This window comes from Dendropsophus ebraccatus, chromosome 5 (genome assembly GCF_027789765.1).
Source record: "Dendropsophus ebraccatus isolate aDenEbr1 chromosome 5, aDenEbr1.pat, whole genome shotgun sequence".
In the NCBI taxonomy this organism is placed as follows: domain Eukaryota; kingdom Metazoa; phylum Chordata; class Amphibia; order Anura; family Hylidae; genus Dendropsophus; species Dendropsophus ebraccatus.
In genome coordinates this window covers 32,972,385-33,000,249 of record NC_091458.1, presented here as the reverse complement: position 1 = coordinate 33,000,249, position 27,865 = coordinate 32,972,385, and the positions used below count along the sequence as shown (strand labels likewise).

At 43.4% G+C, this 27,865-nt stretch overlaps 1 protein-coding gene across 2 annotated transcripts in view; it reads left to right on the top strand.

Annotated features, from left to right (window-relative positions):
- LATS2 (large tumor suppressor kinase 2) overlaps positions 1 to 27,865 on the top strand; it is a 45,463-nt gene that overhangs the window by 6,338 nt on the left and 11,260 nt on the right. For both annotated transcript variants that reach the window (XM_069969824.1, XM_069969825.1), the window contains 3 exons: positions 1,321 to 1,804; positions 23,866 to 23,998; positions 24,365 to 25,854. In XM_069969824.1, the coding sequence (XP_069825925.1) occupies positions 1,439 to 1,804; positions 23,866 to 23,998; positions 24,365 to 25,854 (1,989 nt within the window). In that variant the 5' untranslated portion in view covers positions 1,321 to 1,438. The remainder of the gene's footprint in view (positions 1 to 1,320; positions 1,805 to 23,865; positions 23,999 to 24,364; positions 25,855 to 27,865) is intronic.

Here is a 27,865-nt window from a genome sequence, read left to right as displayed (position 1 = left end):
CGGGACAATGACAATCCCGCTGCGGATATGTCTGCTGCGGATATGTCCAGTGTGAATCTAGCCTAAGATTGGATATTGGGATCTCTCATAACCATCACCTGTAATAAAATAAATACTTTCATCAGAGAGCGTTATGCAGGTTACATCATAAAGCATGGCTCCTGCTGTAATGTCACTTCCAGCACCGTGTCTCATTTCGAGACCATCTTTCTGCTACAGGATAGAGAGCCAATAGCGTCCTGAGCAGCGTCCGCCTTCCATAGAGGTTAAACAGATTGCATGCTTGGAAGGTTTAGTTTGGTATAAGCACAGCAGATATTTCAGGTATGTTATTAAGCACATTGGAATAGACAGACTTGGCTTTACTTGCTCTCTCCTATTCCTGAAGGCATGGATGGGAATCCTGTAACATTCCTCTGACTGCACATATCATTGAGCCGCACGGTGTGACAACCCCTCTCCTGCTCATGAAGGTTGTGAGAGTTGTCACCGTTCCTGGCATCTACATCCATTACATCTGTCCTTACTCTTCTAGCGTCCTCCTCCTCCTCCATGCTTATTTCCATACTTTTCTCCATATACAGCTAGATTGCCTCAATGGGAACCACCCTCAGAGCCACCTCTGGGCCCTACATTCATCTCAAGATTGAGAGACACCCCCCCCCCCCCCCCCAGCCAGTTTGTGACCACTAGGGTTCATTTGAAAGCCAAAAATGGCCAAGTACCCATGGTTAAGTACCTAATCCTGAGCATAGGCCATCAATGATATTTCAGAAACCCCCTTTAAAGGAGTTATCCAGCGCTACAAAAACATGGCCACTTTCCCCCTACTGATGTCTCCAGTTTCGGTGGGGTTTCAAACTCCGTTCCATTAAAGTAAATGGAGCTTAATTGCAAATCGCACCTGAACTGGAGACAAGAGCGGGGGGAAAGTGGCCATGTTTTTGTAGCGCTGGATAACCCCTTTAAGGCTTGTAAGTCAGTTGAACGTTGACACAGAGGAAGGTTATCTATAGGTGGCACTATGGAGACTTCTTCTTCCAAAGACAACAGGTTTGCACAGTTTATTCCCATGAAGCATTGCTTGTACAACTCTATACACCATTGGGTTTTCTCTTTGAGTACCAGTACCCATGAAGACAGTTCTTCTCTTCTGTCCTTGACCAACCTGCTGCCACGTGCTGCTATCCATGTTGGTGTCATGCAATTCTATTGATGATTGGGTGCCAGTATGAAGTTGTGTCGGAGACTGGTACAGCCATGTTCTTGCACTATTATTGTGTATGTATGTAACACCTATTCGTTTGTTTGTTTTTCTAGGTTGAGAATGTGGATCTCTTCTCTGTTCGCGAATGGTGGCTTCATAATACCTGGAAACCCTTTGGTAATCCAACCATATAAAACAACTGCCTGCTGAACACCATAAACTGGATCCACCATGAGGCCAAAAACTTTTCCCACAACCACGTACTCTGGAAACAGCAGGCAGAGACTGCAGGAAATCCGGGAGGGATTGAAGCAGCCTTCCAAACCACTGTCTCAGGGTATATCGGTGGGACCTGCCAATGACGGCCTAATTGACTCTAAAGTTCTTCCTGGCAAAGATGCAGGAAGACAGCAGCAGCAGCAACAACAGCAGCAGCAGCAGCAGCTACGGCAGCCGGCCAAGTTTGCGCCCTACCAGAAGGCTCTTCGAGAGATCCGCTACTCCCTTCTACCCTTCGCCAATGAATCTGGAAATCTAGCAGCAGTAGAGGTGAACAGGCAGATGCTTCAGGACCTGGTGAAAGTTGGCTGTGATCAGGTACGGGACAAGACAAGACAAGTCTTGGATTAAAGCATAAAGATTTATCCAGTCTAGACTAGTGACTGGTGGTCATGGACCAATTACTAAACCTTCTGGTAATGCACTACAGTACAGATGGCCATGTACAGTCGTAGAGGCTGGGCTGAGCTGCAGCATGCACGCCTCCTCCATCCCCCACTCTCTCTTGGCTTTTAGCACTGAACTTTGACCATCAATTATGCAGGGCAGGGAGGCATGGCAGAGGGAGGAGGCATACATGCTGCAGCTCACCCCAGTCTATAACAAAACATAGTGTGATAAATTTGCACAGCTTAGATACAGCTGTCATTTGTTTTATCTCCCTATCAACCATACCTGCAGCTCTGAGCATCATATCAGATTATCCATAATGGATTACAAATCATGGTTGCTTTCTTCCGTAAATACTGCCACACATGTCAACAGGTTGTGTGTGGTATTGCAGCTCATCTCCATTCGCTTCAGTGGGGCCGAACTGCAATTCTGTTTCGAAAAAAAGCAGACATGGTTTTTGTAATCCTATTTAATCCCTTATATATAGGTAATATATAGCGTTGGAAAGATAACTCTTACTTGTTTGTTGTAATGACTATTGATAATGCATACAAAGGCAGCCAATGTAGACCCGGCCCTAGGGTGATGCTTTCCAATGCAAAGTGTCATTGTCGGCTACATTCACCCCAGTCATGTCTTGTCGAGGATGTATAAATATATGGACCAGATTGTAGAAATTCTCTTCCAAAGATAAAGCAGTCGCCCTCCTAACCGGCCTAATCCCATTGCATACCAGAGTGCGGAGTATTTAGAGTCTGAGGTCTCGACACAGTCTTCAAGAGGAATCTAGGATGGCCGGGATGTTTTCATGCTAAGCTGGTCTGCACCTACTAGGTCTTGTCATGTGCATTACATGTTGGTCTTGGAATTTAAGTGTTGGCTTATCTTTCTTTTTATTGATTGCCTTCCTCAATTCCTTTGATCTTTATGGCTTGGGTTGCATTTTTAGAAGTTTTTTTTCCTCCACTTGATTAGAGTCTCCAAGTGTATTGTGGAGTTAATGAGTAAACATAGATGCAGCCGATGAGGGGGTATAGCGCCCCTTCGCCTCCAGATGTTTTAGAACCACAACTCCCAGCATGGTATGGCATCTGCCTGAGATGTAGTTGGAGAGTCACCAGTTGGAAACCACTACTTGACGGGATGTACCCTTTTATACATAGCTTTAGCCAGAGTTTTCTAGTCTCTAATATTGACTACATGGCGATAGATGGAGCACCCCCCCAACCCCCCCTCACTATGTAGAATTTAAAACAACATAATAATAATTATAATAATAATTTTTATTTATATAGCGCCAACAGATTCCGCAGCACTTTACAATTCTGGGGGTACATACATGGACAAAAAATAGACATTACAGAGAGATACATATAGTTATCCATACATGAGGAGTGAGGTCCCTGCTCGCATGCATGAGCTTACACACTATCAATTAAATATTGTTGAGTATATAATATTTACAGCTACATTAGTAATGACACAGTCTTGGGTCACTTCCTTTCTATTACCTTTTTCTGTGCAAGAACTTGTGCACAAAAACGGAGTTAACATCCAGTGGTACATAACCCAGGAAGCGATTATGCTTTGTGGAAATCTTGCAATTTACATTCTCACCACTAGGCGTAAAACTAAGCTGTTCTGTCTGTGATGATAAGGAGGAGGCTGCCATAAAGTGATCTGTGCAGCATTACAGTAAAAGATGACACCAATAGATGGGAGACAATAGGTGAAGCTCAGAGCTCGGTCTTTCCCTACTTGTGGAATGACTTTTGCAAAGGTCACAGAGTACATCCAGCTTTCCATTCGTGTTAATGAGACAGATCTGGTGGGGTCCATAGGGCTCACTGTAAAGCATATCACTAAATGCTGTTAAAAAAAAGATCAGACAAGATGGCTGCCTGCATAATAATATATGAAAATTGAATAAGAAATTACAGGAAATAGTATCTGGCTCTTATAAGTAAAAAATTTAAAAAAATTTCTAGGTGATAAATGCCCTTTAAGTGGCCAGAAAGTTGCCTTTTACAAGGTCTTTAGGAAATTCATCATTCTCCATGGTGAGTATAGGGATTATTACCAGTTCTATAATCTGGATGTCACCTGATTTGTCCCCTTTTTTGCTACTTTGCTCCAGGATATAAGTTGTTCTCACTTGTAGAGTCAAGGATGTAGCTGAGATATTGCCAGAATTATTTATTTTTAAAGCACCCTTGATTCCAGAGCGCTATACAAGCAATAAGGGGTGACAAACAGAACATTACAAAATCAAAACCCATTACATGAATGGGGTAAATGGCAGACTGATACATAGTGGTAGAGGACCCTACCCATAAGGGCTTACAATCTACAGTACTATGATATAGAGGATGGGGCTCCACTTTGAGGGTCCCTTAAAGGGTGTTCCCATAACTCCCATTATGAAAAGAGAGACTGTAGGCGGCTGGTGCGGTCTCTTCATCCATGTCCCATGGGCGTTTCGGGAACAGTCACGTAAATGTTGTCTGCTTTGGAAAGCCCCTTTTCCACGTTCCCAATTGGCAGATAGGGGTTTTCCATACAGAACAAGACCTGTAATTTCATGAAAACCTAATTTCAACCTATTGCTGTTGTTGGGTAGATGCCGTATTTTTTTTAATTTTTTATTATAGTCTGTCCATTAATATCCTCATTGTATATTATTATATGCTGCTTGAAGATACGGAAAATGTAGCTCTGGTGCTGAATCATGGCTAATGTATAAATCCATGTTCCTGGCGGTTGCGGTGCAGCCCATCCTGCTCCAGTCGGGTCTTATTAGGATACAGACATACCTCTCCCATGAAGAAAGTAAACTCATACATATTAGGGATTTTTGCATATATTTTCTGAAGTGCACATGCAACTTTTTTTTTTTAAAGACCGTCCAGCTATTTTTGTGTATGCTGCAGATTTGGGAAGTATATGAATTCCTTCCTGGCGTTGGGATGTTCACAGGACATATGATAGCGTCTGGTTATTGCAGGTTTTTCCAGTGCACCATTAAAGTGTGTGTGTGTGTGTGTGTATATATATATATATATATATATATATATATATATATATATATATATATATATCTATATATATAATCTATATATATATATATATATATATATATATATATATATATATATATATATATATATATATATATATATATATCTATATTACATAGAAGAGGAGAGAGACATATGGGTTAACCAGGTCCTGCATTCCAGAGTGCAAATAGTGGAGCAGTGTGGTCCTGGGTGGGGGGCGGCCTGAGTTTCCTTGCAGTTTCTCCAGCCGGTTACTGGGAGAGGAAATGTGTCAGGCTAATTACAAGCATTCCAGGCTTTTTCCAGGGGGGTGTTGTCTCTTCCTTACCATTGAATTGGCTGTGCAGGACAAAGCATGTAAAGAGAATTATTACTGGCTGCAAACATGAAGAAAATGTAAAGTATGAACATCAGGAATTCTTTTTTTTTTTTGTCCATAAATCTATGTGAAAGGAAAATGATCCCCTTAATGTCGCAGTCATTGTGTCATGCGGAGTCACTGCCGGCGTGCGTTTTATTCACTAGGAGAAGTCGTCTCTCTGGTTACAAGCAATTAAGTGTTTTACCCCGCAGTGAAAATTCTTCAATTATGTAATATACAAGTGCTGAAGATGTCTATAAACCTGAGATCTCATGGACTGCCGCTGTATGGATGCCATGAGGGATTTAACAACCAGGTTTCTGGGGTATAAAAGTCACCGATTTTTGGCTATTTTTGTTGTTTTGCGCTCCTTTAGCCTCTTTGGAAGTGACAAGTAAAGTGGAAGGACAGCTGTCATCCGAGCAGCTATTGTATATGTATAAGCAGTTTAGATTTAGACCACTTAGTTTGCTTACTTTATGCCAAGATTTTGGCATATTTAAAGCCCCCCATTAAGCCATGCCCTTTGCTGAGTCCGGCTGAAAAATTTTGGCATTGCAGTAACAATTCTGCTTCAATAAGCAAGTTTTGCCTGGAGTGTTCCTTTAAAAGACCTACTAATCCTAGGTAGCAGGTTATAGAAACTCAGTTTTATGGGGTTTTTATAACGCACACTTGCTGCAGTATCATCTGTTTTATCCCAGCTCTGCAGCGTCAATTCATTACTGTATCATTCACCATTTTTCAGATTTCAGACTGCATTCTCTCTCTTTCTACTGAAGTACTCAATCAAGAGTCTCCACTGATGCACCCAAAAATTAAAATATGCAAAACAAGAGTCCGTGGAGCCTCGGTTGCGAGTCTCAAAACACGGGATAGCCAGATATTTCTAGCCTGTTGTCACGGGGCGCCTCCATGATGGAGAGCGCATCACACCACCCTGATAGATAGCCCCTTAAAGAGGATGTACCACCAGGTACATCCTCTTTAACCTGACACAGGGATAACATGGCGCCGTCACAGGGAAGCCGATGCCGCGGTCCGTTTTTCCTGTACATCGACGTTCTTTCCACAGTTACCGGCCGGTGCTCAAGCACTGGAGGTAGGCCGGCCCGCCCCAGTGGGAGGGATTTCCCTCCCCTCTTTGACGCGGCTCCTTTGATTCTAACAAGTATTTGAACATAAATAAGGGAAACAACAGGGTGGCCCCTTTATGTCAATGTCTAACTCAAGGTGCGAGTATTGCGATCATGACAAGGGCTTGCCAAGGCAGGCATCCATCCACAGACAGCAGTTTCAGGGTATTTGCCCCTCATCAGTGTGGAGCAGGATTCTGGCTGGTTGGGGCAATGACAAATCAACCAACAAGACACAGTAATCACTGAACTCAAGGAGAACAGTGAAAAAATTCCAATGAAGTACTCAATCAAGAGCCTCCACTTGAGTTCAGTGATTATTGTGTTTTTTTGGTTGATTTGTCATTGCCCCTGATAGCCAGAATCCTGCTCCATGCTGATGAGGGGCAAATAACTCGAAACGGCTGTCTGTGGATGGATGCCTGCCTTGGCAAGCCCTTGTCACAATCGCAATACTCGCACCTTGAGTTAGACTTTGACATAAAGCGGCCACCCTGTTTCCCTATTTATGTTCCAATACTCATAACCGAGTGGGACTTAAGGGGCTATCTATCAGGGTGGTGTGGTGCTCTCCCCATCATGGAGGCACCCCGCGGCAACAGGCTAGAGAGATCTGGCTATCCCGTGTTTTGGGACTCGCAATTGAGGCTCCACGGACTCTTGTTTTGCATATTCTCTCCCTTTCTAATCTATCACTCCCATGATGCATCCAACATGGGCAGCTAGACCTAGTACCAACTCTCCCTGATGGAAGTATGGTGTAATAATCCTCATTTCTATAAGTCTGAGAGGCTGAACTGACATCCAATCTATTATAACTGTTACAGGAGCTAATATAATAGAATAGTCCATAGAGTTCCATCGTACAGGAGGTTCCACTGGCTGGGATGGTGACCTCTATAGGGAGCACAGGACCACAGGGGGCGGGGCTCACCATAAGATTATAATAACTGAACAATAGGATTACAGGAATTTTCTGAAAGAAATAACTAAATGGGGTAACACTTATTGAGCAATATTATTACTAATAAAAAAGAAATATAAAGGCTTCAAAATGCAAACACACATATATTAAAGGGGTAGGTCACGGAAAATGTTTTTCTTTCAAATCAACTGGTGTCAGAAAGTGCCAGAGATTTGTAATTTACTTCTATGATGATTATTAAAAATCTCAAGTCTTCCAATACTTAGCAACTGCTGTATGTCCTGCAGGAAGTGGTGTATTCTTTCCAGTCTGGAGAGCAGGAGAGGTTTTCTATGGGGGAGCTACTTCTCTGGATAGGCCCCAATATGGACAGAGGTGGCAGCAGAAAGCACTGTGTCTGACTGGAAAGACCACTTCCTGCAGGACATACAGCAGCTGATAAGTACTGGAAGACTTGAGATTATTTTTTTTCTAGAAGTAAATTACAAATCTTAGCCACTTTCTGGCACCAGTTGATATGAAAGAAAGAACTTTTTGGTGAACAACCCCATTAATTCTTGTAATAGGAAGAGTATTAATCACAAGGTCTTTGTGTTCTCTCACAGTCTACAGTGACCAATAGATCCGGCATCCTGGTGCATGTGTCATAGAACAGGCCGCCTTGCCCTCCTACGTTATAAGCTGTAAGGTTTCTATTGCTTCTATTACATATCTTATATAATTGTATCAGGGACGGCAGAGACAATGTCCTGATCCTCTATGTACTTCCTCTCACTCCCTATCACCTCTGGTCTGTGTGTTTGGCAATGATTTATTGCAGGAAGAAGCTTGGTGAGACACGCCAACCACCTGGATTTCCTCTGGACTGGCACTGTCTGAGTAGGGAAGGATAGGGAGTGGAGGTGTCCCTTCCCTTGCCCTGAATATGTTCAGAGTATAAATCAATTGCATGGCAGCTCCTGTAAAAATGTTACGTATGCTGCACTATAATTATTGTTACTGCTGCAGTGTAGGCATTTTCACTTAAAGGGGTACTCCCACCCTATTAACGTGAACCTGTCATTTCAGCCAACTTCATAGTGACATCAAAAGTTGTGATCTGTGGGGGTCTGCTGATCACTAAAACAGAGGCTGAGAGCACTGTGCCCTTCTTCTCTGCTCAGCTCCCATTAGACAACCAAGCCTGCAGTATACAGGTGCGGACAGTCAGTTACTTATGGTGCATTTACACAGAAAGAGTTATCTGACAGTATTTTGAAGCCAAAGCCAGGAATGGATTTGAAAAGGGGAGAAATTGCAGTGTCTCCTTTATGATCTGTTCTCTGTTTATAGTCCGTTCCTGGCTTTGGCTTTAAAAATCTGTCAGATATATCTGTCTGTGTAAACGCACCATTAGCCTTACCACTTACCCACTGCTGCTGTTCCACTTGGTCCTTGATGATCTTCACCTCCTGATCCCATCTAGACACATAGAATTAGGTTGAAATGCCCAATCAGCCAATGACTTGATTCTGAAGTGACCCATATCTATTGAACGGGCATTTCCATGCTTGGGAAGAGCATCAGCAGGGGTGAGGTGAGTAATTTGTTTTTTTTTTGTCCCCCCCCCCCCAGCTCAATCTGGCCATTTTAACACATTTTATCCCCCTTAAAGCACTGGAAAGCAGGACCCTCTCTGCCAGTCGTTTTTTCTTCTGCTGAATATTCAAAGCCATTATGTCCAATAGGTTGTGCCAGGAAAGTTGCTTATTATTAGAAAGCCAAACATTTTGGGTGTAGACATATAATCATTGCTGGGTAATTGCTGAGGAAGGTTATAAACATGACTGTTAAACTTGGCAAGGTACGTAGTCTACAGCCATGAGTGGCAGGATGAGCGTCCTCACCAGGGGTATATCCCGTATTACCTGCGATTTATGGGAAGAAACCAGACTGGTCACACATTCTTGTCTTGCAGCGCTGACTTCCTGATGGACGTCTTCCAGATCTGCAGGACAAGTGTCTGGTTTTAACTGTGTTTTTTTTTTTTTTTTTTTCTTCTTTTTTACACCTCACACAGCCCCATAGAATAAAGGATAAAAGCGCTATAAGCCTGGGAATGGAGCAATTTTAAGGAACATATATTTGTTAACAATGGTTTGAATTTTTTACAGGCCATCAGATACAATATAAGTTATACATGTTATATATCATTGTAATCATAACAACTTGAGGAACATGCATAACAATCCAGTTTTACCATAGGGCGAACGGCGTAAATGCAAAACTCCCCGAAATCAAAACAAATTTGTTTTATTTTTCAATTTGACAGCGCAAATGATTTTTTTACGGTTTTGCAGCATATTTTATGGAAAAATAATGCCTGTCATTGCAAAGAACTATTTGTTTCACAAGAACTAAGTGCTCAAATAAGTCTCTAGGTGAAAAAATGCAAGCGCTATGGACTTTTAAACATAAAATGGAAAAAGCATAAGCGCAAAAACGAAAATTGGCTTTGACCTTAAGGGGTTAAGGTACCTCTGCTTCATCAGCTTACAAAGTATGGGGTTCAAATATGTGCTGTTAGGGTTCCCAGTATATAAATATACACCAGTATATAGATTTCAGAGGTACATCTAATAGCTCAGCATCCCCCTACCTGTAAAATGACCTCTATAAAGGTCACTGAGCATAACTAGAAGCTTTTCTCAAGTATCTGAATGAGACAGCTCCTATGTATTGTGTCCTATGGTCTCTAATTAATTTTAAAAGGTGTTACCCACTATGAGGGTGCCCTCACACCTACCGACCCGCAGCGTCAACAATCCCGTATTACCTGCGATTTATGGGAAGAAACCAGACTGGTCACACATTCTTGTCTTGCAGCGCTGACTTCCTGATGGACGTCTTCCAGATCTGCAGGACAAGTGTCTGGTTTTAACTGTGTTTAGATTCAGCATTTGGTGTAACTTGTATTTCCCGACGTGTTTTTACAGCTATAGCTACCACCCTCATCCTGTGTGCTCGTGGTGATCTTCATTCTTGGTGCAACACAGGAGGTAGAAGTTTTGTCCAATTGTCAGTGAATTTATTCAGCAAATCTTTTTTTTTGGGGGGGGGGGGGGTTGTTTTTTTTCAGTAGCAGATCGGCGCTGGCACGGAGATGTCGGTGGTGCTGTCCTTTTTTTTTTTTTTTTTTTTTTTTAAACCCTCCCATTTCCCACGGTCTGTAGTGTTCTTTGACCGTGCATTGGCCCGGCTCTATACACTGAGGTGGGCCTGCTGCCCCCCAGTGTGGCAATATCCCCTCAATTAATGGAGCCGAGTCACAGGTTAGGGAATATCACGACACTGGTGGGCGGCAGGCCCGCCCCAGTGCATTTAGCACTGAAGGCATCCTTAAAAACATTTTAGGATATCCACCTCACTATGTTCTGATCAAGAATTAAGAAAAATTGTGAAAAGTGTGATAGCTCTTTGCACTTTGCAACTGCACAATATACATTTAAAGGGGTTATCCAGGTTTAGAAAAAGTACAGCTACTTTCTTGCATAAACAGCACCACCCTTGTCCTTGGGTTGTGTGTGGTATTACAGTTCAGCTCCATTCACTTCAATAGAACTAAAACCTGCACCCAAACTGAGGACAAGAGTGGCACTATTTCTTAAGGATAGTGGCCATGTTTTTGTAATCCTGAATAACCCTTTTATTTACCATGAGCCTGGATTCACTGCAGTCCTTTACTTCCTCCCTGCTCTTGTCAGGCGTTGTTTCACTAACATTACCCATCTGAATAGAGCAGAGTGTAGCTTACAGCGTATACAACACTTGGTTATCTCCGCCGGTCCTATAGACGGTGCACAAATGCGATTGCCGCTTCATTTAGACCCCTGTCCTGGTGGCTGCTGAGGTTCTCTGGAGCCAAACTTCAGCAGCTATAAAATCATCCCCCATCCTGTAAATTAAAGTACACATGGGAGCCAATCCTTTTCACGTATCAGGGAGTGCCTAGCTGTCTGCATGGTTTTATGGAAAACTAGCACAACTCGCAACAGAGTCCTGTGCTTACAGCAGCATCAGCACTCACTCATGCAGGCAGTCTCTATGTTTCTGTAAGTTCATGTGAAATAGGAAGTTAAGTAAAGTTATCAAATTAAAGGAGAAGTCCGGCGGGGGCAGGGGAGAAATTGATTACAAGTATGGACTTACCTCTCCCCGTGCCTGCGGTGAGCAGCGGGACCCCCGCCAGAAGGCATTTCTCCCCAAGTTGTGATGACGGCGGAGTCCTGTCCCGGCTGATGGACTGGCTACTCAGCCAATCACGGACATCAGCCGAGTCTTGACGTGTCAACTCTGGAGAGCCCGAAGCCCGGCGGGGGTCCCATGACTGGTCCCACCGCTCACCGTGGGCACTGGGAGAGGTAAGTCAGTACTTGATTTTCCCCCCTGCCAGCTGCTGTATTTTATAGTCCGACGGACTTCTCCTTTAAATGTACTAACACCCCCCCCCCCCCTTCCCCATCCCATATGTAATTATTTTCCTGCCAATTATTAAAAGTCTTCTCCATTTGGAATTTTCACTATTTTGGAATCATTTCAACCTCATCTTCCAGAAACCGACAAGTATTTTTGTGATAAGAAGTGCGGTGCGAGACTGGGGAGGTTCGCTGAGGATTTCATAGCAGACAGTGTGATGTAGATAATGTAGATCAGCGCTCGCATAGTTTGCAATGTCTCCAGTGAATTATTTACTCTGTAGTGTAGTTGCCTCCTGTGAAGGTATGAGCAGTATGTATATCTTACACATTCCTCTCTGGATATAATTCATGTATTGGCTTTGACTAGACATGTTTTTTACTTTCTCTAAATTTCTAAACTTTTTTTGTGATGTGAAAAATGTATTTCTTTGAGCATTATAAAGGTCATTCTGGGGGAAAAAATAGGATATTCCCATGAGGTTCACTATGCCGCATTCATCTTGGCTTCCAGTGAGTACATAAGGCATATGGCTGTATTGGGGCCCCATATGGGATTGTGCCATAATAGTTTATCCCTAGTGAGGTATGGATCTCATGTCATAAGGCCAAGATGGGTTCACATCACGATTCTGCCATCTGTGTCACATATACGTCAGCGGACTGTCAAAATGGGATGGTGACCCATACTTGCATGTACAGGCTCCATTGACTAGTGACGACATTCATGTATATGTGTATTTACTTGGACTCCAAAGCGCTGCACGCCTCTCTTTTGAGTCTGGGTAAATACACATGTATGTGCGGGAAATGGCCTGAAGGTAGTCGCTAGTTGACTATGTTTGGGCCCCTAAAGGGTTATTCCCTATCTATAGGATAGGAATAACAAGGTGATCACTGGGTGTCTGACCACTGGACACACGCTGATCCCAAGAAATGGGGACACAGTTGTTCAGTTCACTCTGGGTGGTCGAGACAACCGCCACACGCCAGCTGAATTCTGTGCACAAGCCCTATTCTAAGGGCCATATTACACGGAGCAATAATCGTTCAAATCAGGCCGATTATCGCTCTGTGTAATAGATAGAACGATCAGTCGATGAAATGATCATTGGCTGATCATTTCTTTAGGTCCTTACCTAAAATCGCCGGACACCGATAGCAACGTGCGGCTGGTGATTGTAGTATAAAATAATAAAGTATTTACTTACGACACTTGGAGCCCCCCCCCCTTATATCAATTTCCAACATGTGGCTATAACATGTCAGAAGTTTGTTCTAATGATAGGTACCCTTTAAATTAAGAGTTAAAGGATGGAAGCTGGTAGGAAGCGGTCCATCACCCATCGTATGGTATGGCCAAGATGAGAGCCCAGTAGGAGTCCAAGGATAAGCTTTTAATACATTACCAATATTGTCATTCAGTCTAGAGACCATTTAGGATCACATCTAACTGGTCATGATCCTAATCCTCCTTATTTGTATACATGTATACCATCTCGGAGCTCCAGTCTATATTTGGAGGCCTGGGTGACACGGTACAGCTCGTGTCCTCCTTGGGTTGCCCACGTTTTATCTAGTCCAGACGCATTATTTTTGGAGTCTGCATGCTTTTGCAGAATTAGTTCTAAACATTGCTGCCTGGACACATGCTGCACATTGCTGGAAGGCCATAGTCGCTGGATTCGTAAAGCCGGACTAGAAAAGAGATTCCTGACATAAGAAGTTCTCTTTTTTAGAGCCACATAGGAAAACAGGTGGGGAAAATTGTCACATGTCCATAAGTCGTAATATATTGGTTTATTATGTCAGCAAGTTTACTTTTTCCATAGTCCCAGTTCATACAATGAGAAACACTAGATTATATTATTTTTCTGCTGCTGCTTCTTTCTTGCTTCCCCTTATTTCTCCATTTTTCTTCCTTCTTGTTCTCCATCTTTTTTATTTTTATAATTTTTTTTAATGCTAAAAATATGATTTATAACAGTTTTCAGCTTTTCCTCTCGGTATAATTAAATGTAATATACAGGGACCATAACATTTTAAAAGGGTACTTTTGGAGATTTTTTTTTCTTGAAATCAGCTGGTGCCAGAAAGTTATAGATTTGTAAATTACTTCTATTAAAAAAAAAAAAATCTCCAGTCTTCCAGTACTTATCAGCTGTTGTATGTCCTGCAGGAAGTGGTGTATTCTTTCCAGTCTGACACAGTGCTCTCTGCTGCCACCTCTGTCTGTGTCAGGAACTGTCCAGAGCAGGAGAGGTTTTCTATGGGGATTTGCTACTTCTCTGGACAGTTCATGACACAGACAGAGGTGGCAGCAAGATTTTTATAAATGAGCAAGGATTCATTATGGATTTTCCCAACTGAGTTCAATGAAAAAATAATCCTCAAATTTTAAATGTCGTGTATTTATGTGGATTGTTAAGGAAAAATTCACCCAAATTCCTCTCAAAATCTGCAGAGATTTGGTGCAAATCTCCCTGTGAATTTATTCTTCTATTAAATCTCTTCATATAAACTGCATATTATTGTGCTGCTCTATAACATCCTGTCTGCAGACCAAAAAACATGAGTAATATGACCGGTTCCCTCATTGAGCCTAATGCTTATGTCAGTAGGACTTGATCAGGACATGTTTCCAGCCTCCAGATATAGACAAGAGAGAGTACAGAGCTTGACAATGGGGAACAGTTATCCATGGTAAAAAATGCCAATGTGAACAGAGCCTTAAAGGAGAAGTCTGGTCAGACACATTTTTTTTTTTTATTAAGTGCTGGGGAGGGGGAGGATAAAAGAAATAACATGCTCTTACCTCCCCGCTCCAGCGCTGGTGGCCACAACCTGCTGCTCTGTTCCCTGGGTATCCGGTTGCCTCCTGGTCTGAACGGGGGCCTGGGTCGTGACCTGTCAGGTGCGCTCAGCCAGTCAGCGGCTGTAGTGGGGTCCCGCCTTGGCCGCTGACTGGCTGGGCGGACTTCACATGTGACGACCCAGGTCCCTGCTCAGACCAGGAAGCAGACGGGGAATGGAACGGCAGGATGCGGCCACCAGTGCTGGAGCCGGGGAGGTAAGGGCATGTCATTTCTTTTATCCTCCCCCGCTCCAGTACTTTCTATAAAAATGAGGCTGGCCGGACTTCTCCTCTAAAGAGTCAGTAATAAGTGTCAGTAATAGATATGACATTTTACAAGTTTTGCTCATTCGGAGTCTGGGTTCAAACCCCTCCTGATGGCTAAATAGAGCTGGCTTACTGTAGATATACCGGACACTATAACAGAATAGTATTGCTTAGCCTTACAGACGCTATCTGAACACCCAGACCCTGACCGACATGTCCTTAACGGTGTGACTTGTTAAAAGTTTTTTTTTTTTTTTTTTAATCAATTCTTTATTTTCTTTTATAAACAATGAAAAAGAACAGGGGACAGAGAAGCATGTCCTGGTCAACACGCACAAAAGGTGGTACATCAAGATCATGGGTACACTGTGCGTACGTACAAATGAACATCTGGGGGAAAGTCAAGCCCGAACAAAGCCCTTGTAGCAGTATACAGCAATGTCCCTTATCACGGTGAGGGGTTGCTGTCTTCAGTAGATACTCTTGCGGAGTTCAGGGAGAACCGACACCAAAACAGAAGTATTCGACTCATCATGGATAAGCGTTTTACTCACGTCAGGTTCAATGATTCCTTAGGGAGTAGCGGTGACATAATAATTCCATAGAAAAAGCGATTGGCACTATCGCGATGTGAACTGAGCCCTATTTGTATACCCCGCTGATATTCTGCCAATAGTCATTAAGTGGGGTGCTGCCTCCGTGATAGTGGAGATTCCAACACTATAACAATAAGCAAGAAGATGAACGGTAGGGCACTCACCATAAAACGTGACTTTTATTTCAGTCCATTAATAGTCGGTCAGTTACAAATATAACAAATCTTCTACATTTACATAGAAGACTATAGTCGGTCAGTTACATAATAAAACTAATCTTCTACATTTACATAGAAGACTAGGACCCAAACACAGGATTAACAAAAGACACATAACATAGAGGAATGGTGGAGATAGGTGGGGGGTGGGGAGGTAAAGCCAGGGTTAGAACAATAGGGAGAGGTGCTGGGCTGGGCACTGACCAAGGATACCAGGAGCAAATCCTTATTTGAGTATAAACTAGTTGGAAAATAGACTAGTTGGCGGGTGGGCTGCCACCAGCTGAAGTTCTAGGGGATGTGGGGTTTTTTTTTTGAGGGACGGAGAGGCAGGGGGCTGCAAGTTTAAAAGTAGTTTTTTAGGACAATAACTGCATCACGGACCCCAGGACAGATCTTGGATTAAAAGCAGCTATCCGACGGTACGAGCGGTTTTGGGGGGGTCAGACTGTGGATACAGAGTCGCTTTAATTCCTCTAGCCTACAAATTTGATTGACTTTATCGGTACATTGTGCTAGGGAAGGGACTGTCTGACTCAACCAGTGAAGGAGGGTAAGCAATTTAGCAGCTGTTACTTAAAGTGAATTTTTATGGAATGGGATCGTCTTGTGGCATAGCCCCAAGGCCACTTAACAGATCTAGAGCAGACTATGTCAAAAGTTTTTTTTAAAGTGACGGTAAAACTTTATCATTTGCTGGGCCTGATGCAAAGTGCCCAACCCAGTCAATGATGTAATTGTAAGCGACATATACAGCCATTACCTCAGGAGGGCAGCACACATGTCAGTAGACACTTTATTTGTTTAAACATAGGAAAGTTACGGAGTCACTACAATATAGATGGCGGTAATTCTGACATTAACTTTGATGAGCTCCAATACGTACGGATAATAGACTTTATTTTATTTTCGGCACTATTGCTTTAAATTGCCTCAAATTGAGGTTTCATGGAAGTAAAGCATTTTTCACCCGCAGCATTTCTTAGAAATCTGTCTTTAATAAGCAGGTATGAAATGTTTACATTCTCCAAAGAGAATGGCAGGAATGATGACTTGTAGAGAGCGCGCTCCACAAAAATGCATTACACCCCTCCGACTGTGCCTTACATATGTTCTCAATCTAGACCATCTTTTGTGGTGAAAGTTAACGGGTAACATTAAAATGCAGTAGGAGGAAAGAGTACAGCGAGCTAGGGCCAGAACGTTACTTATCCTGCAGATGAACGGAGGGGAAATGTAGATTTTTCTTTTTTGTTACTTTTTACTGGTTGCTGTCACTAGTTGTAGTGGGTCAGGCAAGTACTCTTTCCAGCCGTAAAATTTGTCCAAACATCTGTCATACCCGGTCTAAGTGATGGCAGAACTATCTAGCTATCATTCACCATCCATTATATTGCTGCAGAGAGAAAGGTCAGTGATTACCTCCTTATGTGCAATAATGGCAGCAAATCCTGTCTGCAAATCACATTCTTTTATTGAGCACTTACAACAATAACAATAAATTCTGCAAAATGTGACCTGAGTGGTGATGCCAAAGTCAATAAAGAAAGCAGAAGGAATACAACGTGCGGGAAGGGATAAAGAAAGAGGACTGGGCAGCAGTTAAAGCGACTCCGTACCCACAATCTGACCCCCCCCAAACCCCTTGTACCTTCAGATAGCTGCTTTTAATCCAAGATCTGTCCTGCGGTCCGTTCGGCAGGTGATGCAGTTATTGTCCTAAAAAACAACTTTTAAACTCCCTCCTCCCCGCCCTCTTCATCATTAGGAATGCTCCAGGCAGATTGCCTTCTATTCCTCACCTGTGTCAGCCCGGCACATGGGCTGGATCGTTAAGCACCTGTGCAATGTTTAGCATGGAGAAAATGTTCCAGTGGCTTTCCTAATGATGAAGAGGGTGGGGAGGAGGGACAGAGGGGTGGTGCAAAGTTAGGGCACAGATACTCCCGTTTGGCACGGGCTTCAAGTTTAAAAGTTGTTTTTTAGGACAATAACTTCATCACCTGCCGAACGGACCACAGGACAGATCTTGGATTAAAAGCAGTTATCTGAAGGTACAAGTGGTTTGGGGGGGGGGCAGATTGTGGGTACAGAGTCGTTTTAAGGGCAGGGTTACCACATATGTCAGAGGCGCCATCATTGGATCAATCCAAAATACCAACAACGTGTTGGATATCACACTGGAAACCTAATGGACCCTAGTGAAGTCAATGGGAAATGTTGTATGCAGCAGAACCACTCTACTATTATTTTATTCTCAAGTAAAACACATATTAGTGTGAACCCAGCCTTAGAAACTAGTACTTGCCCAGATAGCACAGGCAGCGAACAAGGCTGAGTCATCAGCTTCTCCATGCATTGCCGCCATGATGGCTTCTCAAACTTCTGACACACCAAAGATTTCTTTTTTTAGAAGCCGAGGTGGTAAAGGTTGCGTAGATTGTACCTGAACCTTGGTGAATGATGATCCCAAAGGTACATTGGAAGTCACCAGTATTATAAATGACACATGATGGTCTTACTACAGGTTTTTCACTGAGGCCTTGAAGCTTCGGGTCATTTCCCTGATAGGAATCGTAGAAATAACGAGAGCCTTAGGGGTGTTTGGTATGGAGAGGCCTGAACACATTGGTCAAAAACCACAACCTGATTTTAGCTTCCAAAATGTTGGTATTACACCAACCGATTATCGGCTGTAACAGCCGATAATTGGCCTAATAGGGCCTTAAGGATCCCTTGTACATTATAAGGCTATTTTCACACTACGTATATTTTCGTAAAACCACGGCCGTTGTACAACGGCTGTGATACGAGAATGTACTTTACCTTCCGGTCTATGGAATCCTGGCCGGAGCGTATACACGTAGTATACGCTCCGGACGGGATCTCTAGCAGCACCGCAAACAGCTGACATGTCAGTGCACATTATGGAGTGAGCGGCTTCGGCCGCAGGCTCCATAGTGTGCTGTGGGGAGTTCTGATGCGGGCGCGCATGGGATGCTCCCGCATCAGAACTCTGCGGCGTTGATGATCATCCGGATGATCTTTTCAGAGACTGGCTGTTCCGTGACGTCTGCACATGGCCTAAAGCAGAATGCTGCTGACAGATCCACTTTAAGATATTAAAGCCATTCTAAAACTTTTAACACAATACAATTTTTGGTATAAACAATGCATTTTCCTATTTGTTCCACCTCTCAGCTCATTGCCCCCTCGGCACTCTCCTCCAGCTTTGTCATGGTCGGGAGTGCTTCCATCTGTATGGTTGCCAGGTTCATCCAAAAAACAGTTTGATGTCCATCTTTTCGCATGTCGCCCCCCATGATGCCTGGTCACAGCTGGAGGCTGCTTATAATCTTAGCCGTGAATCTAAAATTCTTTTCCGAATTCTTAGAAGTCAGATTAGCTCAGCTTTCTTCTCAGCGGTGACTTGAAGTAATCCTTTGCGTGAGATACCCTGTTAGACAGGTGGATTCCTGGAGTCTCATTAATTTTATTGAACTATGAAAGAAAAGAACCTTCTGGTTTGTCATGTGGCCCCTTTTCCTCCCTCATCGCTCTCAAAGTTCTTTGCTTTTCCTTACATTTTGACTTCACGGAACATCTTTCTGCCTATCCGGAGTGAGTCTTGTTTGTGTTGGCATCTGCAGGTTAGGCTGGGTTCATATCCTGCGATTCTGTGAAGATCTAATTTACGATAAGGTTATTACAAAGTCGATTATCAAGACTGATTATACAAAGAGTCCTCACATATATTAATTTTATTTATTTTTTTTTTAAATAGGTTAAGTATGAAAAAAATTCTAAAATTGATGAGAATTTGCTATGGGATGCCAATCATTACATTGCTTACGTGTTAAAACAACTTTGTTCACATGCAAGAAGACTTGTCTGTAAGCAGATATTTTCTCTGTGCCGGATCTGGAGGGGAACTGGTTCTCATTGGAGATATCCAGCTGGTGTATGGAGTCTTACAGGCAGTACTCCATGGGGGGGAAAAAGAGATAAAAAAAAACAGCTTCTCTCAAAGGTAGCCGTGTGGGTTTCTTATTTACTTAGAGGGTACATGCTTATAGATGGGGCTATAGAGAGTTATTTATTGACAACTTGTTGAAGGTTGGTAACAACCTATTTTATTAGTGGGGTAACCACCACCACCAAAGAGAAGAAAAAAAAATCTGATAACTATGGTGTCACGTTACTGGGACCATCTGCTACCAACTGGGTTGGGAAGAAGGATATGCAAAGCAGAGAAAGTTGAATTAAAGGGCATCATTGTTTAATTTAGAAGCCTTGTAACATGACTGGGTGCCAGGCAACTCTCCAGAACGAGAGAATACCCATCTGTAGACAGCTGATTTGGGGTTATTGCCCCTCATCAGTATAGAGCAGGGCGCTGGCTGCCTGCAGAGTGGCTTGTCCTTATGGGACCAAAAGGGTAATGTCTTTGCTTTTCTTTGTTTTCTGGCTTTGTTTGAAACCCCAGTAATGTTCTAAGGCTTCTAATCAAAGTTAAACATTGACTTGAGAGGAAAGCTACATAGCATAGGTGGCATCAGAGAGCTGCTTTGCAAATCCTTCTCCCCAGTATTCCCAGTGGAGCATGAATGGCCTGTAAGCCTCGTCATATCTTTATGATGCCCTTTTCAAGAAATAATATGATCACTTTGGTCCTTCAATGTTTAAGATCTGTGGACTGTTTGTATAATGCGTGTATATTCCTAAAGGGGTACTCTGGCCGGGACTCCTTTTTTTAATTTTACATTCGCCGGGGAGGGGGTGGATGAAAACCATTACATGTACTTACCTCCCCAGCTCCAGCGCTGCTGCTGGCATCCAGCTGCTCTGGTGCCCGGCCGCTTCCTGGTCTGAGATGGGGCTTAAAGGAGAAGTCCAGTGCGGGAGGGGACATATTAAAGAAAGTATTGTTACCGGATCTCGTGTCCGCGCTGTGCTACGTCACCAGGCTCCAGAACCCCTCTACATGTCGCTTTCTCCCAGCTTCACTGTACGTCACATCACCAAAGCCCCCTCAGCCAGTGACTGCAGCGGTGTCCCACCCCAGTCACGGATGGACTGAACAGGGCATCCGTCAGCTGGGTCGTGACGCAGAGGAGATATATAGACTGTCAGCAGGGTCCAGAAGTGAGTCGCTGCACTGGCATTGGGATGGGTATTTACTAGAGATGAACGAACCTGCCGAGGTTCGAGTTCGTATGAACCTGAACTCTCTGCGTCTGATTCCCGCTGTCTGCAGCCTCCGTGAAGAGGGTGGATACAGCCGGAGGACCGCCTGGAAAACTGGGATACAGCCATAGCCATAGGCTGTATCCCAGTTTTCCAGGCGTTCCTCCGGCTGTATCCACCCTCTCCACGGAGCGGGCAGACATCGGGAATCAGACGCCGAGAGTTCAGGTTGATACAAACCCGAACCTCGGCAGGTTCGCTCATCTCTAGTAAAAAACGTCTTTATTATGTGTCACCCCACCCCTGCCAAAAATTAAAGTAGATGTAATTGTTTTCATCCACTCCCTCCCTGGCCCTTCTTTCAAATCAACTGGTGCCAGAAAGTGCCAGAGATTTATAATGTGCTTCTAATAAAAAATCTCCAGTACTTATTAGCTGCTGTATGTCCTGCAGGAAGTGGCATATTCATTCCAGTCTAGAGAGCAGGAGAGCTTTTCTATAGGGATTTGCTACTGCTTTGCACAGTTCCTGACATGATAGAGGTGGCAGCAGAGAGCACTGCGTCAGATTGGAAAGAATACAGCATTTCCTGCAGGACATACAGCCACTGATAAGTACTGGAAGACTTGATATATTTTTTTTATAGAAGTAAATTACAAATCTCCTAGCACTTTCTGACACCAGATAATTTGAAAGTTTTTTTCCTCCGCTGGAGTACCACTTTAAAGGGGTTATCCAGCACTACAAAAACATGGCCACTTTCTTCCAGAGACAGTACTGCTCTTTCCAGCTTGGGCGGGATTTTGCTGCTCAGTTCCATTGAAGTGAATGGAATTTTATTGCAAACCGCACCTGAACTGGAGACAAGAGTCGTGTTATCTCTGAAAGAAAATGGCCATGTTTTTGTAGCGCTGGATAACCCCTTTAAGTATCAAGTATATAATAACATATGGAACTTTTTTCATCCAGTATTTGCTTGAGGCCATGCATACGTGAGCCAGTGCTTTGACTAGACACAAATATTAAGCCCTATCTAAGGATAAAGGACCTGGACAATGGTTGTGGCCATGAACAGAATACAAATCATGTTAAAAACTTTTTTTTTTTTTTTTTTTTTTTACTTTTTTTACTCAAGAAATGAGTTAATCTCCAGAAAAAGACATATAGTTTGGGTGGGATCGCTGCGGGGGATATAATTGAGGGGTAGTGTAAAACTGCTCATGACATCAATGAAGTGTCAACCAGTCACACCACCTCTTATTTTAGCCGCTGTGGTGCTAACAAAATAATTTTAATCCATTCTTATTCAGAATGGAAACCTGAAGTCATGCTTTAAGTCGGTCTTTATATTTGTTGTCGTTGCTTAGTTTCTTTGGACCTCTTTGCTGTAGATTTCCTTCCAGGTTCTCTTTTTGGTGAAATGCTCACGCCACTTATTTGTGAGTAAGAACATGCCAGTGTGCCTGGTAGATTAACCTAGATCCAAGAATGATATGAAGCCAATATAACGTAATACAAGGGAGGTATCTGCAAGAGGAAAGGATTGGGCAACAGACATGACCAACCATGTACAGTAGTGCAAATTACATGAAAGATGGAGATGAGCAAACTTCGAGCATGCTGGGGTTAGGTTCTTACTACACGGAGCAATTTTTAACGACTAACGATCGCAAACAGATTGTTTATTATTAACCTGAAATCGGTCACCATATTACACAGAACGATAATCGTTAGTTATTATCTTTGCAATGATAGTTATTGAGATCGTTACTAAAACAATGGACAATGTGCCATTACACTAAACGATTAGTGAAAAATGCGGAACTTGAGCGAACGAATGTGGAATTACAGCGAAAGATTAGCAACGATTAACAATAAGTTTAGGTTCAGATCTAAATCAAAGATCGACATATGAACTATTTTTTTGATCGTTGCCTGCAAATACACAGAACGATTATCGTTTAAATTCGAACGGTATAGCGATTTTTCGCACGATAATCGTCTCATATAATAGGGCCCTTAGTCTGAAGCAGAGTGTGTAGGATTTGATTACTAGTGGCTACGGAAGTTGGATGCAGCCCTACAGCATCCTGGAAAACATGGATACAGCCATAGTAGGGGATGTGCGGCCAACAAGTGATGGCAGCATGAATGATCCAGCGATAGTTTAAAGAGTCACTGTCGTATTTTTTTTTTTTTTTTTGCAGAAATCAATAGTCCAGGCGATTTTAAGAAACTTTGTAATTGGGTTTATTAGCCAAATCTGCCATTATCTGCATGTAAAAAGCCTTTTCCCAGGTCCCCCCCTCCTTCCTCTTTTTCATCCACTCCAAAAAATCTGAAAATTGTGACTTGTTGCAGGAGTCGTCCCCTGTCTGTTCTAGGTAGAGGGGAGGGGGGAGGAGGAAGGAGGGAGTTAGCCGGCAGCAGAAAGCAGATAACAGAGGATTACAGGCAGGGAGCTGGGTGACAGCTGTAATCTGAGCCCAGACAGGTCACTGGTGATGGTCAGAAGAGATAACGGGTGAGGTGTTTGTAGATTAACTCTTTGTTGTCCTGTTTTGGTCTTTTCTTTAGCTCTCTCCATAGGAGAACAATGAAGACAGGGGGGAGAGCTTCAAACTGCTTTTTCATGATAAAAATGCATTTTTCGGATAATAAACCCAATTACAAAGTTTCTTAAAATCGCCTGGACTATTGATTTCTGCAAAAACAAATTTCACGACAGTGACACTTTAAGTGTCCCTCTCCCCTTGTTGCTCGAGCCTTGTAATAGGCTCTGTAAACCAGTGCCGATCCAAAGCTTTGGCTGTCGTTCACAGCAAGCAAGGAACAGTCTAATAGGGCCCTTACTTATGATGTGCAGAGACCGGTCATCATTGATCTCCCCATTCATTTATTCTTTTATTATTATTTTCTTTGCAAATAGGAAATGGCCATACGAGCTTTGAAGCAGACAGGAAGCCGGAGCATTCAGGCCGCACTGGAATTTATCAGTAAGATGGGATATCTGGACCCCAGAAATGAGCAGATCGTCCAAGTGATCAAGCAGACGTCACCAGGTAACATCTCATATGGATAGTGGAGAATGTTAATCTTTACATGAGAATAAAAGTCATTTGCAACTATAGAACCTAAAACTATAAAGACATAGACCATCAATCAGAATATTTTCAGAGCGTATTAAAAATAAAAAGCGAGCATACTCACCTGCCCCCCCAAATGCTGCCAGTTCCCCGCTGCTTTATGACTTCTCTAAGACATCGACCCTGAAGAAAATGTCAGCTCAGTGGCTGGAGAAGGCATTTAATTTCTTTAAATTTTTTTTATATGTACCCAGGGTTACACTTAAATTAACAGTTCACAAAAAATGTTTGTGCACAGGTCATCTCTTTTGTTAATGTATTTTTTTGTGTCTTATTTTAAAGGGAAAGGTCCAGCTCCAAACAATGTTCTCCATCGATCAAGCTTTGAAGGACCAAGTGAACCTTTTCAACCTTATCACCCCATGAATAATGCTGCCTATGATGGGCCTAGCTTTCCTGTTGAGGGTGCCAATGTTCTCAACGATGTTCCACGACAATACATGGACTATTTGCTTTCTGCACCCCAGCAAGGAGCAATGAATGGACCATCGCCAAGACCTCCAGCACATACCACCACAGCCAGTCATCAACACCAGCAGAAGGCCTATGCCACCAGTGTAGAATCTGTTACAATGAACTACACTATGACAAACCAGGGTCTACCGATGCAGCCTCCTCATGCATCGAACAGCCCACACTATGCCCGTCAGCATCTTATAGTACAGGGAGAGCCTATGGGTTATGGGGTGCAAAGAACCCCATCATTTCAAAACAAAATGCAGCAAGATAGCGGCTATGTAAACATGCAGAACAAAGGACCCGTGGCACAAACCAGCCCTGGCCATACATTTCAGCAAGCACCAACCAGTCTGTACATGCCACATCCTCACCACAAGCAGTCAAGTCCTTCTCACCAAATGCTTGTCATGTCTAGGGGGTCTCCTTATAATGACTTTCCCGACACACCTCAGAACCTTTTGAATCCAACACAAAATAGCATGAATATGGAAATGTATGATATGGGAGGTGTGTGTCAATGGCAAACTCCACAGTCACGCCGTGATTCTCTACAAGGTCCTGGATTGGAGTCCTCAGCACGGCAACATGTCCCCTTTAGGCCAGAGTCCCAGGTACCAAGCCGTACTAACTCCTTCAATAACCACCAGCAGCAAAAGCAAGTGCAGATGTGGCAAACACCTCAAAACAAAGCCGATAATACTTTGGCCTCCCCTACCATCACTGCTGTGACGTCTGCTCACATACTTCAGCCGGTCAAGAGTATGAGGGTGATGAGGCCAGAACCTCAGACCGCGGTAGGCCCATCTCACCCTGCCTGGTTGGCTTCACAAACAGCTGACAATCTAGAAAAGATCGAGCCCCATCAGTTATCTGTTGGTGGTCCAGGGGCATATGGGATCGATGTCGATTATAGCAATCAGGATATGAGATTTCCACCACCGCCTTACCCAAAGCACCTTTTGCACTCGGAACAACATGAATTAAATTCTATATGCAAGGGAGTAGAGCAGAATCTGCGGGTTGTGGACAACGTAACCAGTAATCCACCGGAGCAGATCAATGGTGACGTAAAACAGGAGAAAGCAAGTAAATCTTCCAAAGTCAGCAAGCCTGGGAAGGATAAAAAGCAGATACAAACCTCCCCTGTACCGGTGCGTAAGAACAGCAAGGACGAGGAGAAGAGGGAATCCAGAATCAAAAGCTACTCACCATTTGCCTTCAAGTTTTATATGGAACAACACGTGGAGAACGTCATCAAGACCTACCAGCAAAAGATCAATAGACGCTTACAGCTGGAGCAAGAGATGGCCCAGGTAATTGTCTTCCTTTTTCTGGATGATTTTTAATAAGTTATTTAACTAAACCTGAAAAATGTCGGGAAGACACATTTTCTGTCACCCATACAACGTAGTTTAATCCGCTTCCCTCTTCCCATAGCATGCATCTTCCACATAGACCTTCAGTACACTAGGTCTTGCCACTGGTTTTCATGTTTTCATATATAGTAAGAGAACAAATTTCACCATGGGAATGTCCATCACCTATTAAAATGTTTTTTTTTTTTTAAAACTATAAAGAACATACTCTAGTGCCAACACGTTTTGAACGTTAAGGTTTGTAGTCATACCAAGCTTCAGTTGCAAACTTTTGCCTGCTGTAGGCCAATGCTTATAGTGGCAGAAGAGGTAAGAAGATGTGGAGTAACCGGCTGGGGAGGTTGATGTTAGCGGTACCCGGGCTGCCACTGTTAAATGTTATGGTCACCAGGGGCGGATTAACTTTACCATAGGCCCCGGGCTGTTCACCAAGCCTGGGCCCCCCCACCCCACTGTAACTATGGCAGCACTAGCCTGGCGTTCATAGTATAGGATCGATAATGTCATGATGTCCTGATTTGTGCAAAATTGCCATTAAAAAAACTGCAAATCATGGCGTAAGTGTAGCCAGGAGACAGTACACCACTGAAAGTATAAGTCTTTTTGGGTGGTCATGGGCCCCCCAGGAGCTCAGGGCCCCGGGCTGCCGCCCGAGACGCCCCTATTATACTCAACTACTGATGGTCACGGTATTGGCACGAGGGTGCAGGGCTAGACCACAGGAACCTGAGCAAGCGGGACCCCAGGACAATTCTTTGTTGCCCTTAGTCAAGGCACCAATAACTAGACCAATGCCAGGGTTCAGAAACAACGAGAGTTGTGCATTTATTAACACGGTGGATGCCAATAGCAACAGTCTCTGGATGCAACCAGTGATAGGCAGACTTGAATACAACTGAGGAGACGGGTGATGTTGCAACAGGCCGTAGTGTGATAGTGTCACTTTGGTTAGAAGAAATCTTCCCTCTTGAAGGTAAGAGGGAGAACACACACCCTAGAGGGGAAGTGACTAACTCACCCCAGCCAAAAGCTCAACGGCTATGGGGTTACTATGGGAAAGTCACGTGACACTAGGCCGTTTGCATCACCACACCATGTGACAAGCTCAGAAAAATATGCAAATCAATATGCATAGGAGAATATGAAGGATACCAAACTTGAACACTGGGGGTCAATATAAGATGAGCCCTTTGCAGTGGCCATTAACCCTTTCCAGTACAAGAACAAATGGAATATATATATATATATATATATATATATATATATAATATTAGAGAGAGAGAGAAGAACCTTTTGTAGTGGGACACTGCAGATGCACAGTAGGGGACACTGAATATAGGGGGATGAAGGGTATGTGGGCCAACTACAGGGAGGAGGTATAAAGTATGGGGACTACCTGCAGAGGGGGATGTATACAGTATGGGGGAAGGAGGGTATGTGGGTCAACTACAGAGGGGGGAGGAATTTATATAGTATGGGGGGGGACTACAGAGGGGGGAGGGAGAGAGGTATAAAGTATGGGGGCTACCTGCAGAGGGAGTAGAGATGTATACAGTATGGGTACCTTACTGTAGAGGGGAAATGTATACAGTATGGGGGAATAACTATGGGGGGATACATTATGGGGGCCTCACTGCTGAGATGGATGTATACAGTATGGGGGAGGGAAAAATATGGTATTGATGCTTAACTACAGGGGGACAGTGAGATATACAGTATGGTGGCGTACTACCGTATAGAGTGGGGCTACAGTGTAGGGGCATATAGGGGGAGATTTATTGAACTGGTGTTAAGTAGAATTGTCTTAATCAGCTTAATCAGTAGAATTGTCTAAATCAGATTCCACCTTTTAATTTTTTCAAAAAATCTGTGAGGAATGAAAAGTGGAATCTGATTGGTTGCTAGGGGCAACTGAGACAATTCTACCTTACACCAATTTCATAAATCT